The sequence below is a fragment of the Condylura cristata genome, unplaced genomic scaffold, assembly GCF_000260355.1.
Source record: "Condylura cristata isolate star-nosed mole 26May11 unplaced genomic scaffold, ConCri1.0 scaffold00004, whole genome shotgun sequence".
Taxonomy (NCBI): domain Eukaryota; kingdom Metazoa; phylum Chordata; class Mammalia; order Eulipotyphla; family Talpidae; genus Condylura; species Condylura cristata.
The window spans coordinates 37,082,728-37,098,298 of NW_004567105.1; the positions used below are offsets into that span (position 1 = coordinate 37,082,728).

At 52.6% G+C, this 15,571-nt stretch overlaps 1 protein-coding gene across 3 annotated transcripts in view; it reads left to right on the forward strand.

The window, feature by feature from the left end:
• Positions 1-15,571, forward strand: part of TMTC1 (transmembrane and tetratricopeptide repeat containing 1) — a 181,598-nt gene that overhangs the window by 117,293 nt on the left and 48,734 nt on the right. For all 3 annotated transcript variants that reach the window (XM_012720432.1, XM_012720430.1, XM_012720431.1), the window contains 2 exons: positions 12,004-12,171; positions 15,437-15,550. In XM_012720432.1, the coding sequence (XP_012575886.1) occupies positions 12,004-12,171; positions 15,437-15,550 (282 nt within the window). The remainder of the gene's footprint in view (positions 1-12,003; positions 12,172-15,436; positions 15,551-15,571) is intronic.

Consider the following 15,571-nt stretch of genomic DNA (forward strand, 5'->3'; position numbering starts at 1 on the left):
GGTATATTTACTCAGTGGGATATTATGCAGAGATCAAAAAAGACGCTTAACAAGGAAAAGTTTTGCAACATGAGTGGAGCTGGAAGAGATTATCCTAGTGGAAATTAGAAGGAAAAAGATAAACACCAGATGGTCTCACTTATATGTTGAAATTAGAGAAGCCAAAAATAAAGTTACAAAAAAAAGTCAAAACTAGCAAGCTGACCATTGGTCTGAAGCATAGAACAAAGAAGGACTAGGAAGGGGGAAAAACCTGGGAGGGATGAACACAAGGGCCTGGCTCACGGTGATGTGGTAGTGGGAGAACTGTGGGGACTAAAATGATGTAAGAAAAAATAATTAATAAAAAAATTTTTAAAGGGATTTTAGTAATGTTACTACAATTAATTTGAGTGAGTATATGCACACATAAGCTTAAACTTTGATAAAAGACAGTGTCATAAAGCAGAAATTATAAGGAAGCTTAATTTTTATTTACTGATGTTGAATTAGAAATTTAAATTAATTTTAAATTTAATAGCAGCAAAACTAACTTACATATCAGTTAAAATAGCATCTGTTAATAAATGCACTAGAAATTTAAAAATACATTAATTAGAAATGAATGTCGTAACTTGAGACTTTCCCTCAAGCCCAGCCACCTAATAGCTTTCTTAAGACTACCATTTTATTTTATCATGAGGAAAGGGCAACCTTCATTTTCTTAGTGTGTCTTCTACACAATTTGGGAAAGCAAATTTGATAAGTAGTGTTCAAAAGGACAAAACCAGGACAAAAATTCCTTGTATTCTGTGTTGCCTTGAGATAATGGCCCGCAGTATCTGGCCCGCAGGGCCATCATCGATGGGCCCGAGTTTTAGAGAGGCTAGTCTAGACCAGCTTCATCTGCAGTGCACAGTCCAGTGGATTCCGCAGCTGCTCTTCGTTCAGTGGCAGTTCACATCCCTTTGTCAGGCATCTGTGCTAGAATCTGAGGCTACAAACATAAGTGCTTCTCAGTTTCTTCTCTCAAAGAGTCTATTAACTGCATTTAGCAGAATGACGTCTTTCACTGAAAGCACTGGCAGATCTTAATAAGCTTAAGTTGCATCATACTGATGACTGCTGCTTTTAACACATGGGGTCACAACTTGTGTTGAGCCTTTGTTATGTGTCATTCTATAGAATAAGCTTGTTGTATTTATTGTCAGTTGGCCAGAAGTGCTGGGCCATCCGTAGATGAGCTGTTTCCATGAACTCTAGCCTCAAAGAGAATGTCAGATACCTTTTCTTCTTTGTGCTTTGAGAACACTTACCCTCAGCTACAGTGTATGAATATCGCCGTTTTCTTTGGAACTGGGGGTGGGGAGAGGGGGATATGCTTTTCTCTGGGAAAGATATCCCTCAGCAGTGACCAGCGACTTCATCTCCATGGAGGTGACAGATAGCTGCACACTGAGCTGCTACAGACTCCGCAGGCCCAGAGAAACTGCAGAGAAACTGCACCCTTTGGAAGGTGCCCGTGCCCCAGAGGAGGCCTTCTGCATCTCATAAACGTGCAGGCCAGTTACTGATGACTTGGAGACCGTGTCCAAGCTACACACCAGAATTCTCACTGCCTGCCTCCTGACCTTGTGCTTTTAGGCAAAACCTGACTATACACACTGACATTGCTGAGCACACACATTTCACCGTCATTTTGTGGAATGACTGTGTTGTCGCAACAACTTGAGTCAGCCTTCGGCAGAGGAAATGTTTAAAGAAAACTCAGTTGCTAAGCCTTCGGCTCAAAGCATACTTCTTACTCATGAAATGTTGGCTTCCGGTTGCCATGGAGCCAAGTCTTAGACACTCAACACACAGAGAGAAGTCAGGTCCCCTCAACTGGGCCCAGGTGAGTTGCAGAGGCCTGCTTTGGCCATTTTTTAAGAAAGCCCAGAATGAGTCACACCAACAGCCCTCATTCAGCCTCTGCCTTTTCACTTGACAACAAACAAGTCACTTATATCTCCTTGCTCCTGTTCTCCCTTCTCCTAACTAGAACAGACCCAGAAAGCCACCTTCCTCTCCTTGTAATTCCAAATGTGTTGGTAAAAGGAACTGTCTGGGCCCTCCCTGGTGGCGCAGCGGGTTAAAGCACAGCACTAAGAAGCTAAAGCCACTTCAGCATGAGTTCCATCCCCACCTGCGCCAAGGTAACCTCTCCTGACCCGCCCGCTGCTCCCCTGAGCAGTGTACTTCATCAGTCAGCCTGCTCTGCTCCCCAATCTGTCTCTGGTGAATCCTCTCACCACCCCTACACCTCTGGCCTGTACCTCAGTTCTGTATGTATAAATAAATAAATCTTAAAAAAAAAGAACTGTCTAACATCGCCTGGCCATGAGGTCAAAACATTTACCACCAGAAGAAATTGGAATAATCTTTGCTTTGGGTGATAAATGCCAGTTTATTGTGAGTGTCTTTTCTGGAAAAGTGGGAGAATTTGAGGTTTAAATCATCCTTTTACAGAACTGTTGATTTCTAATTCTTAACCTCAAGAGAAACATATAATTTATGGGGGCCATCTTGTATTTTATAAAAGCCACTTTAGTCCCTCAAAGGGTTGAAATTTCCTAGACTTGGTAAATCAGAGAGTTGTTGAGAACTCTTCAGTTGTCAGTCATTTAGTGTGACTCACATCAGCTCACCAGCCACAGGAAGAGAGATTCACTCACTTCAGGGCAGTGAGCAAATTCCTCAGCTACTTTAAGAAAACCTGAGGAAGTGGAAAAGAGGGAGGGGTGAACAGGTGTAAGTAAATTTACACAACATTGTGTGTGACCTGACCAGGAAATTTCAAGACCACAGAAGGAGAAAGCAAGTCACATGTCCTGAGGGAAGAAAGAAAACAATGGGACCTCGCTGCTTCTTTTTTTTAAGGTTTATTTATTTACTCATACAAGAACTGGGCTACAGGTCAGAGGTGTGGTGGTAGAAGATTCCCAAGAGACAGAGTGGAGAGCAGAACAGTCAGATTGACTGTAGTACACTGGTGAAGGGAGCAGCAGGTGGGTCAGGAGAGGTCTGCTGTGCCATGCTGGTCACCTCCCTGGTCTGGGATCCAACTTGTGCTGCAGTGGCTGCAGCTTGCTTCATAGTGCTGCGCTTTAACAAACACATGTGCCACCAGTCACCTTGAGTTCCTCTCCCTACTCTTTGAAAGAGACCTGTTAACATGGCACCTCCCCCAAGTTCTGGACCACCAAACAGAGCAAAGGCTGTAGGTGACTCCTTCATATTCAGTTGCTAGAACTGTCTTCAGATCCCAGAGACTAATGTGGAAGGGAAGGCGGACTCTCCCTCGGGCTCTGCTGCAACAGTGCTGCACTGCTGGCTTCTCAGGATGCAGAGAATAGGGGCCTGAGGTCACATGAGCCCTCTCCTCTGATACTGGGGTCCCCTTCTCAGGAGCCGCCTATGCACATGCTTCTTCAGAGTTGCTGGGAGACACTGAGATTATTTGAGAGAGAGCCAAAGTTTTTCCAAACATTCAAGTCAGAGCTATCATCTGATATTGTAGGGAGCAAAATCTGCCACCCCAAATATGTCTCTTTGGCCAAAGATTTGTTACAGGGCATGAAGAGAGGGGCACCCTTGAGCCCCTAAACCTGCCTGCTCTAAATAGGTTCTGCCATCCACTGCATCAAGACAAACATGTAAGACTTTAATGAAAAGGAACTTTAATACAGTGAGTATACAGTATGGAAGACAAAGAATATAGTTTCTAAATCAAACACCTGAAGTGACCTATCCCCTTGTGGGTGAAAGTCCACCCAGAAGGGGTTGGCTCAGAGCAAGGCCTGAAAGCTGCCACAAGACTAAAGCACTTCTGGCCGGGACGCATAGAAAAGGGTCAGAAATGGCCAGACAAGTCTGGGAGGAAAAGAGCAAAATCAAAATCAGTATAAACACTGCCATAGTCACCTCCCTACAGGCCTCACATCTCTTTCCACCAATCAAAGAAACCAGCACAGTTTCTTCACTCTCCCTCTGCTCCATGTGGCTCCCTCAGGTCTCCTCTGGCTCTCCATCCTGCTTCTTCTTCAGATTCTGTCTCTTCTCTTCTTTTCTCTGTCCAGCCCCACCCTCCTTCTGGGTAGGACAGGGAAACCTGGAACCTCCCTTTTTCCCAGGACCACCCTGTTACAGACTGACTCCATAGGAAGGGTTCACAAGGCTGGACACAGACTGTTGACCAGTAAAGTCTGCGGGCAGCTGTAGAAGACCTAACCTCCTCCTCTTGCTTCCCTGGAGGAGCAGAACCTTTGCCTCCTGCGCCCTCCCAGAGCCTCCCTCCCTGTCCTTCCCCTTCTCCACCTAGAGTCTGTCTTAGCTAAACTGTTCGCTATGGGGCCCCACGTGGGCATGAGCAAGTTGTTCAGTCACGCCAAGTCCCTCTCCCTTAGACCAGAGAGACTTAGTGTTATAAAATTTCTTTTTTATACTTTCTATTGCATCAATCTGTGTGAGGCTTGCTTGTCAGACTAGAAAAGCCGAGACATCATTAGCCAAGCTAATTTAGCAGACCCAGCAAGACAACTCGACAGAGAATCCTCACAGTCCCCTGCTGTCTGCCGTCTCGGGGGGCTGTTTTCTTCTCCGCAAAACCAGGAACCACCCTTGCTTGTAGCCCCCCAGTGTGACTCAGCTATCTCTGCCAGAGGTTGCCCTGGCCGGTGGCCAGCTGGGTGAGGACAGAAGAGAGCACGGGAGTTTTCACCAGGTTGGCGCTACACATTTAAAAAAGTGTGTTCGTACCCTTCTCTGTTTTTGGAACCAAGAAACCCTTTCTCTCCTGACAGGAAGCCAGAGCAGCAGGGGACACACCCTCCATCAATTCCTCCCTCCCCACCCATTTCCCCCTTTGGGATATTGTGACTATCTGGGAAATCTTAAAACCCCAGTGACCTCAGTGCTGCATGGCCTCCAAGGGCCTTCTCAGTTGCAGAGTTCCACTGTTTTATGATTCAGAAAACCTTGTGGAAAATGTGACTGATTTCCCCCTTAAGATTTCAAGCAAGCATTTGTCATGTGCTGGGTTGGCCCCTGCCACCCGAGTCTGCTCAGTTTCAGCAAGGGACCCAGGGACACGTGTCAGGGGGATGCTGAGCTGGAGTCCAGGGCCTCTGGTTCTAGGGCAGTGGTCAGGCCCCTCAGCAGGAGAGGTCCAGGCTCTGAGGAGAGGACTGGCCACTTCAAGTCCAGGGAGCCCCGTGTCTGAATGAGGGCCCAGAGTCTGGGGAGGCTGCCCCTGGCACCATGGGAGTCCAGGGAGTGGATCACTCCCTCAGAACCAGGGCTGGTAAGATGGGCCAGAACTGAGGAGCTGGATGGGCGGGGTGGGGACCCAGATGCAGGCAGAGCCTGGTACTCCAGCTGTTTGCTTCCTGGTCAGGCATTGGAAGGGCAGAGGAAGCCCCTGACTGGCCAAGGCTCCACGCAGCTCAAAGCTGAGGAGACCGCTCGGCAGCAGGTCTTGCAACCCCGGGCCCAGTACAGCGCCAGCTGTGGCTTTAGCTGCTGAGGTGATGCGTGCTGCTGCCTCCTTTAAGCCCCGCTCCCCTCAAGACCGCTTGTGCTTGTGTGAGAATCTGCTTCTCTCTTTGGGTCTTGGATTCTGTACCAGGAGACCACACCAGCCTGCCTGCCCAGCAACACCACATTCGTCATCAGGAGACATCTTCCTCTCTCCTGGAGGCTGGGTCTGGCCCAGGGGTTACCCTCATAAGCTTAAGGCAACTCTGTTCCGCAGGCACAGCACAGTGGTGCCCTGAGGATGCAAGATGGCTGGCCAGATGCTGCAGAGGCCTGTGTGTTCAGGCGGGCAGAGGAGCTGCAGCTGCTGGCCTGACCACATGTCTTACATTTGGAAGGGAGCGGAACCTGTTTCCCCAAGCAGGTCATCCTGACAAAAAGCTGACACCATGGGAGTGGCCCTGGAGGACAGGAAAATGTCACTTTTGAATAAGACATTTATCTGTAAGGTTCTGTGAGGGCCTGCACCCAGAAGCCCTGGCTGCCTTCCTGTTTCCATGGAGAAGGCAGAACTCAGTCTCCTGTGCCTTTCCTGCTGACCTCCCAGATGACCTCCCAGATGACCTCCCATCCTCCTCCCTAGGGCCTGCTATCTTGGCCGAGCTGGTTAAGGTGGGGTCCGGAGCCCACGTGGGCTCTGGTCAGTCCTCCCTTCTCCCCCATGGCTACAGGAGGTAGACGAGTCTTTATTAAACTGCCTTTTGGAATTTTGCTCTTCTCCTGACGGTGGATTACTAGGTGCCAGTCTAGATGAACCCAGTGGGTCAGGATGGTTTCCTTTGTGCCTCAGCACTTTAAAAATGAACGTGCCGGGCTTCTATTCCACCACATCTAGCAGTGTCCTCGGTGGCTTATGGGAGAGGAAGTGAGTGACTCAGGGCCTGGACATGAGGGCATGGTGGCTCTTTCAGAAGCTCCTTGGGAGCAGTCTGGCTTTGGACCAAAGGCCACCCAGGCCCAGCAGGGCAGTTAGAGGTGGCTCCTGCTCCAGGCCGGACAGGAGGACGCCCATGTGCCCGCGAGTCTGGGAAGCTGTGGTGATGGGTCCACAGGGGGCTTATCACCTTTAGACCTGACTCCTGTGATTCAGTTTTAAGTTCGCTGTTGCATGCCTATCAGTTTCTGAATGCCTTTAAACTTCTAGCCTAAATTTCTAGATAGCCAGTGCTTTGCATCATTGTTAAATTCAATGCCCATTGCCCTGTGGGTCCACTCACCAACAGTGCTCTTTGCCTTCTCTTCACTTCCACAAAGGCAGATGTGCCAGGTAGGGAAGATTTGAGATGAGTGTACGGGAAGATTTGCTTTGATAAACTGAGTCTTGTGGGGTGTGTGTATTGGCCCTGGTGGTGTCCCCAAAAGTGGGACCCACAACCTGTTCCCGTGGCTCCTGAGATGTGCCCTCCTGTTCAGAGATAGTTGTGTACAGAAGCTTGGCCGCGCTCCCCTGGAACCAGCCCCTGGGTGGGCAGCCTGGAACCACAGAGGTGCCTGTGGCGTCATTTTCATGGGCTGTGCACACACTCCCCAGGCGTGTTCAATGCCTGCAGAGTCTCCCCACCCATCCGGTTGGGTTGAAGAACGAGCAAGGCAGAAATGGGGCTGCTGATAAGTCATGGTTTGCAGGGCTGGCAGCTTCCAGGGTAAATCTGAGGCCTGTGGCCCCCCGCCTTCGGTGGCGGCCCCCGCAGCAGCATAGCTCTCCTGTGGGCTCAGCCCACAGGGCTCCTGCCTCCCCCTCCGCCCCAGCAGCGCCCATCGGGCTGGAGGAGGCACTCACCTCAGCTCTCTTGCCAGGTGGGCACTTGGCAGGTCAGAACGCAGTTAGTCACCATCCAAGATTTTTTTAAGCAATTACGTGTAGGATTGAGTCGGCCTTGTCCCGTTGATGATAAAGCCTCTGTGGGTGGTTGAATTTTGTAAAATGAAAAGCTAGGATTTCAGTTCTACTGAACAGCAGACTGATTCCCTGGGCTGCATATCATGGACCAAAAGGGGAGGCCAGAGCACACATCCTGAACGCTTGGCCGGGGGCAGACACTCCATCTCCGCGTGGTGGGGATGGGGCAGGGTGTGGATCGTGCCTTGTGCTGTGACAGTGGCTGGCAGGTCTCCCGCAAGTGCCTCCTGCAAGTGCGACACCAGCTGATCTGCTCGCAGCTCTCACAGACAAACTACTTTTTGTTCTGACGCAGAGGCCCAGCGTTGCTGATGGCGACAGCCACCACCATAGAAGCACAGACATCTGTGGCGTCTCCAGTTACTTTGCCGCTGGCGTGCTGAGCGGCTTGGCCACAGGCCGCCTCTTGGCCTGCGGAGGAGGGGTCATCTGCACGTTCAGGGCCTGCTCTGCTCTCGGAGGCGGGAGGCTCCTCAGCCTGAAGAGGCATCTTGGTGCCAAGCTGCACTAGTGTCCAGCGCCTGCCTGGCCTGGCTTGGCCAGGGGACCCTACGGTCACTCTGCTTGGCCAGAGGGCTCTTTGTCAGAGCCCAGTTTCACCTCTGCCAGGTTGGCCAGAGCAGCAGAGCCCAGTTCCAGCTCCTGGAGGCCAGGAAAGCTGGTAGTTCCTCGTTTTGCTGATTTTCCGCTTTGAGAGCGAGGGCTTGCCTATCCCCTGGCCGTGGGAAACCTGGGCATCCCTGCTGCTGGAGCCTCACTAAAGCAGACGTGGAAGGACAAAGTGGCCCAGCAGTGGAGCGTCTTCAGCGCCGTCATCAGGCGCTCGTGTTTTGTTTGTTTGTTTTGGGTTTCTTTTTTAAAGATTTATTTATTTATGCATACAGAACCGGGGTACAGGCCAGAGGTGCAGGGGCGGCGAGAGGATTCACCAGAGACAGGGCAGGGAGCAGGACAGGCCGACTGACGAAGTACACTGCTGAGGGGAGCAGCGGGCGGGTCAGGAGAGGTCTGCCACGCCATGTGGTCACCTTCAGGGCGGGCGGGGATCGAACTCATGCTGAAGTGGCTTTAGCTTCTTAATGCCGCGCTTTAAGCCTCTGCACCACCAGGGAGGGCTCAGGCGTTCATGCTTTCAAAGCATGAAGCTTCTTAGGCACTGGCAAGCCTAAACAGAAATTACTTTAAATAGCCTAACATTCTCTCAAGCCCTTTTTAAATAAGTGGTGGTTTGTGCCAGTCCATGCCCTGTTTTCCTCGTCGTGGTGGGAGCCAGAACCTGCCCACTGTGCCCCTGGGCTCCGCCTGCTGACCACTGCGGGCCATGCTAAATCTGTCCAAACAAGCTATGCTCGCTCGCTCACACCGTGTCCCTGGCAGTGTTCCTGGGCCAGAATAGAGCCAAATGGAAAGTTCGGAGCCCTTAGTGCCTGAAGAACCTGCACTATTTGCTTTTTGGCCCCTCATGGGAACCCTCGGCCAGCCCCTGGAGCAGGCGCAACTCAGGCCTCTGGATCCAGCTCTCACACAGCTTCAGGGATCACAGCCAAGCCACAGAGCTCCTCCAAGTTCTCACATCCTCATCTGTGAAATGGAAGCCACGGAGGACTGGAACTTTACATCAGAGATTACATTTAAAGCCAGTTCAGCCCCGCTGATAATAGGTGCAGGCCCACAGGAAGCACTTAGCAAGGTGCCTGGGACCCAGGGTGCCCTCTGGACACATAGAGACCCTTGAAATAGCCAGTGGGTTTGTTGCTGTCTTCTTTCAGGTACTGAGGAAATCAGCCTGTACCCCTCAGGTCTCCTCTAGGCTGGCAAATATCAAATGAACATCAGACAGTGTGGTAAGACAACAAGCCGAAAAGAAGTTTAATAATAGCACATGCAGCTCCTTCTGTTCCTGGGAGCAGCCCAGACACACACCCATGTGGCCCCAGACCCCATCTTAAATACTTCAGCTAAGATAGAAGGCTGTGGGGAAAGGTAGGGAGGTCCCCACAGTGGGCATGCATTTGCAGGCCGAATGCTACCTTGCCCTCAGAAAAGAGATGGGGTTAGGTCTTCCTGGCCCAGTGACGGGGGAGCTTCCTAACACAGCCTGAAGCTCTGCTGTCCCAGCCCCTGCTGACATTAGCCCTTTGCCCAGGAGGCCCATCTCGGGCTGGCCGACCTTTGCTGTATAACCCATCTTCTCCGTGCCGAAACCCTTGCCAGAGCAGTGGGGACCTGTTCCCTACCACCCCATCTCCTGCCGCTGGGTGGCGAACCCCTACTGTGGCTCCCAGAACTAAGGTAGAGAGGGGAGCTGCGTGGGAACTAAGGTAGAGGAGGTGAACACGAGGGTCAGGGCAGGGCGGCCGTGTCTTTGTTCTGCCAAGCGCGGCAGGAGTGGGGTGAGCCCCAGGGCCTCTGGGGTGTGAGGAGGACCCGCCCAGCTGCAGGAAGAGGATGCCCAAGCCTGGTGAAGGCAGGTGGAGAAACTCCCAGCCCAGACTAGGGGTGTCTGCAGGGCACCCTCCTGCATTTCAGGGATTTTCCCTCTCCCCCTTTTTTGCTCCCCCCGACCCCCACTGTCTGTCCTTCCTCTTGCTTGCTCAAGTCATGTCTCGCTCTACGTGATGCTATTAACTTGCTTCTTGGGGGCTTCTCCCCCACCTAAGTCCTCACGAGGAGGGTTAATGTGGGCTTTGCTCACTGCTGCTCTTGGTGTTGGAGGTGGGGTGGGGGGGCTCAGTGGGTGTTTCTTATCCATGTGGCCAGACACAAACGCTGCTTCCTCGGGGTTGGGGTCGACAGGGTTTAGAAGACGAAGTAGCAGGCAGTGCGACCAGCAGTGCAGCCGTGGGGCCGAGAATGGTCAGCAGTGTGATGCTGAGAGGCTTCTAGAAGGTCTCCAGAGTCTGCAGCCAGGATGGGAAGTGGTGGAGGTGGGAAGAGGTTTTGGGTTTTCAGATTTTGAAGTGACTTAAGTTCTATCATGTCTGAGGTTTCCGTGGCTACTTGTGATGGTCAGATGCGGTGTCTGGGGAAAGGGAAGTCAGGCCTTGCACCCCGGGAAACTTGAGGGGTGCCTGGCTTGGCGTCTGTCTGCCAATAGATCAGGCTGAGCCTGTGGCCCACAGTGTGGGATATGTGTCAAGTAAGACGACAGGGATTTGTTCCTGTTGACCTATGGAGAACAGGGTGATGATCCTCATGGGCCAAGCAGTGAACTCTGAAACTTCAGGGAACTGGAGCAGCTGACTTAGGATCTGGGAGGGTGGGGGTGGGCTCCCGTGGATTTGATCCCCAGGGTCTGTGGTCCAGGGCCCTCAGAAGCGCCTCCTGGTATTTCTGCCCCAAAGATGGGGACAGATTTCTCTTGAGGAGTCGGTTTGCTCTTGCAGAAGCCACCTTTGCAGGCAGGGGCTGCGTTTGTCAGAGTTTGTATGTCAGCGCCAGTCACGAGAGAGGAGGAGGAAATCATGGAGCAAGTAAATGGGGCTTTTTACCACAGTGATACTGGATTAATGCTATAGCAATTTTGTAGAGGAATCAGACGGCACTTAGAGAGGTGATGAGAGAGATTTACTTGTCACACCCGGGGGCCCAGTGGGATCAGTCCCAAGAGGCTGAGCCCCGAATTACAGAAAGGTAAGGTTTTACACAGGTTGTATGAGGAAGCTTGTCGTCTCATCATCACAGCCTAATAATTCCTTATTGCTTGGGAGGGGGTCAGGGTAGCCATAGCTACCTGCGGTCAAGCCGTGCATACTGCAGGAACTTCCAGCTCCAGCAAGCAGCAGAATCCAAGCAACAGACTCTCCCAAGCAGCAGGCCTGAGCAAGTAGCAGAACCTGAGCAGCAGACTGGGGAACTTCCCACGTCATTATCAAGGGGTTTCTCATGCAGGCGTGTTTCATGATGACCTTATCTCTGGGCTTGCCCGCTCTCGGCAGTGCTACTGCTGGAACTAGAGGCTAGGCCCCCCTGCCCCATCACCTGCCTCCCTTCTCCCTGTCTCCTCCTCCCTGCTCAGCCTTTCTTGGGCGGGGCAGGGAACCTGGCACGTCCCCTTTCTCCGGGGATCCCCCTGTTCCCGTGTTTGGAGAAGCTGGGCGGAGGTGACAGAGTGGCTTGGGACAGCTTGTCTGCAGAGAGCTGTGCCCGCTCTCCCTGCCAGCCCGCGGGTATCTGCCCCACGTGTGCTCTCTAGTCAGTCTCCCCACGCTGTAAGGTGACCTCTGCCGCCCAGCATCCAGGCCTGGACTTGTCATATCAACAGAGCCAGCTGATGGCAGTGACAGGCGGGAGTGTGGGTGGAGGGTCCCCCGGGAGCTCCATAATTTACAAGGGGGACTTCTCGTGGCGCCCTGGCTGCAGGGCAGCAGGCCCTGTTTCCCTCCCCTCAGCTGCCAGGGGACCCACAGATGTGCTGGTGCCACTGCCGTAAGTTAGACCTCTAAGTGCTGTTTAAGTTTGGGGTCTGTGTCTCCGTCACGGGGCACGCGGGGAAGGCTGGAGGGCCCAGGCAGCGTCGCCCCAGTGACCCCCGTCTCCCTGTGTTCCAGCATGGGCTCCTGCATCCTCTTCGTGCACGGACTGAGCAAGCTCTGGGCGTGGCTGAACCGATGTGGGGCCACCGTCCTGACCGTGGCCACGGTGCTGCTGCTGCTACTTTTCTCTTGGAAAACGGTGAAGCAGAACGAGATCTGGCTGTCCCGAGAGTCCCTGTTCAGGTACGAGGAGTGGACGGATGAAAACGAATCTCTGCCCGTTTTTTGCTTGGTTCCCATTCCTTGCGCCAGACAAGTCTGGCGATGTGGACCTGCCGTTTCATTAATCCAGGAAACGCTTCCGCCAAGTTTTCAACATGGGAGGTTCGTTTTCGACTTTGAGATTTCATGTTTTCACTTAGTATGGTGTAGAGTGGGACCTGAGCTTTCTAAGTGCATTTATGAAAATAAGACCGAGGAGGGGGAAGGCTTTGGGTTCCTGTGAATTGAGACAGAAACGGTCTTAACGCCGGGCTGGGAAGTCAGCTGGAAGTAAAGTGAAGCGCGAAGCCTGGCTTTGTTGTTCAGATGGACAGGGGACAGTGGGCGCAGCAGGGGCGAGGGCAGTGGGTACCGGCGCGGGCACCTGGCTGGGACCACCCACCTGGCACCATGCCCTGTGCCTGGCTGGTGCTGCTTTACACCTTGTCAGCCAGGAAAGGTGAGGCTTTATCTCCTCCTGGCAGGTTTTTATGTAATGTCAAGGCTGTTTGTGCACCTGAGTGTCCATTAGACAACCCTAAACTTGTTGTCAAGTGGAAATGTTCTTTGGGACTGGGGCTCTTCCGGTCCAGTTTCTGGGACTCAGTCAGTCTTATTCAGCCTGTAGACCTGGGCCCCTCTCCCGGCTCCCCTGGTGGGGTTCTCCCCATCTTGTGGGGGCCCCCTGTTGCTGCTGTCTCCAGCTCCATCTCCCTAGTGGCTCAGGGCAGTGATCTTTAGGGATAAGCAGGGAGAGCAGAATCGGAATCCCCTGCAGGTCTTAGGGGTGTGTGCAGGATCAAAGGGAGGCTAGAACCCGACCTGCAGGGGCAGGAACAGCTCTGCAGGATTGAGGGCACCACTCCCTGCTTCCTGCATCCTCTCCCCGGAGCCCTTGAGCGAGAGGCCTTGGCCGAGCTCGAGCTGGGCAGGTGCCTGCCCTCATCCTCACCCGTCACAGGATGGCCGCGCTGGCCCAGAAAGCCCTGCTGACGTCTGCAGAGGCCACTGAACAGGCAGGTCCTTGGAGTTCAACCAGAGAGACAGCCTTGCAGGAGGTCCCCGGGGAGGAGAGGACAGATATGTGGGCTGCCAAAAATGAGCAAACAAATGAATGGATGAATGGGTGTTCACTGTATTCTTCTATTTAAAATATCCCTGGTGGTGCAGCGGGTTAAAGCACAGCACTAAGAAGCTAAAGCCACTTCCGCATGAGTTCGATTCCCGCCTGTCCCGGAGGTGACCACATGGCGCCGCAGACCTCTCCTGACCCACCCGCTGCTCCCCTCAGCAGTGTACTTCGTCGATCTGCCTGTTCTGCTCCCCGCTCTCTCTCGTGAAGCCTCTCGTTGCCCCTGAGCCTCTGGCCTGTACCCCAGTTCTGTATGCACAAATAAATAAATCTTTTTAAAAAAATAAAATAAAATAAAATATCACCTGGTTTTGTCTTGTGGAAGCTTAGCTGACTTACTGGCAGGACAGGGGTGTCTTCGTGTATCTGTCCATCCCAAAGTGACCACCCCAGCCCTGAATATGTGATGACTGTCATCTCAGCCTTATTCCAGGGGGTGCTGTAGGGCCTGTTCCCAATTCAGGGGACTTTTGGGTGAGTTTGTCCACTTCTAGGCTTCCAATCCTGGTCTCTCTTGGACCCCGCCATAACTCCATAGAGCTCAGCCCCTGGAACCCCCAGCGGCCTGGGCTTGCTCCTTTGCCCTGAGCGGGTTGTTCTGCCAGCGGGCCTGAGCGCCTCATGTCGCTTCCTCCTCCCCGTGTCTGCTTTCTCTCACTTTCAGCAGCCTGTGAAATGCTAAAATGCTTTTGTGAACATTTTGGTGAAATGCTTTTGTGAACGATCCTACCCGGCTGAAGCCCTGTAGGTCTAGTTTGCCGCCTGCCCGGCATTCGGGTGGTTTGTAGCAGCCGGAGGTTTGTTGTAAACCTACCAAGCTGGTGTGAGACCCTCTGCCATTGAGTATTTAAAAACAGAAAGAAAACCACAGCTCGTCCAGAAGCATCTGTCCTTCTGGAGAATGCAGTGTGTGAGCAGCCAGCCGCCACTACCAGAGCTAGCAGGCCACTGTCCGAAGACTTCTGAGGCTCTGAGACTCAACTAATGTGCCCCCTCCCAGGGTCCCTGTTTGGAGCTGAGAGGGATGTTCAAACCAACTGATTATTCTCTGAGAGCCTGAGAGGCAGGAGAAGGGGTAGTCGTGAGCATGGCTTCCATGCTCAGCTTCCTGCTGCCAGGTGTGGGCCACTTTTTTTTTTTTTTTAAGATTTATTGATTTATGCATACAGAACTGGAGTACAGGCCAGAGGTGCAGGGGCAGTGAGAGGATTGACCAGAGACAGAGTGGGGAGCAGAACAGGCCAACTGATGAAGTACACTGCTGAGGGGAGCAGCAGGAGAGACGGGAGAGGTCTGCCGCGCTTTGTGGGTCACCTCAGGGCCAGGAATCGAACTCGCACTGAAGTAGCTGCAGCCAGCTTGCAGTGCTGCTTCCTAACCCATTGGCCACCAGGCAGGGCCCGAGGGCCACTTCCCAGTGACCATGTCTAAGTCCAGGAGCTTGCTCCTCAAGCACCCCCACTTTCATTGCCCCCTCCCTGACTCTGCCACCCCTGCAGGGAGGGTCCTGAAACAACAGCAGCCTACTCCCTCATGGATCCCCACCACTGCCACCTCTGGCTGTGTGGTCTCAGGCAGGGGCTGATGGACAGGCCCCACCCCGCAGCCTGGACCTTCCATGCTGCCTTCAAGGCCTGCCTCCGTATTTTGCCATAGCAGTTCCTGCAGATGTGCAGACATGAAGACCTTCTGGAGCAAAACCTCATTTTCTTACCTGTAGTGTGTAGAACCATTCAACTCACATTAGTTTAGATTAAGTAAAGAAGCCTGGGGACTGTTGTTTTCCAATAAAACTCAGTAAGGAGACCAGTCTGCAGTCATCCCTCTGTGATGGGGTCTTTTTGTAGATAATCTCAAATTTTTTTTTTTTTTTTTTTTTAAGAAAGGAAATGTTGTTGTGAGTGTTGGCAGGAGGAAACGGGCCTTGTTCACACCTGCATGGCTGTTTCCTGCCTTCATCATGTCCCAGACTCACATTTAGTTTGATGGAGCTCACAAATCCTGGACAACTTGACTTGGACAATTGTGGTGGACATTTCACAGATGGGGTCACAGAGCGGCGAGCAGAACCCAAAGGCGCTGACCGTATCCCTCAACTGTACGTTCTGATTTTAGGTCCGGAGTTGAAACGCTGCCCCACAACGCCAAGGTTCACTACAACTACGCCAACTTCCTGAAGGACCAGGGACGGAACAGAGAGGCCGTCTACCACTACAGGACAGCGCTCAAGTAAGTGCCAGGGGGCGGGGG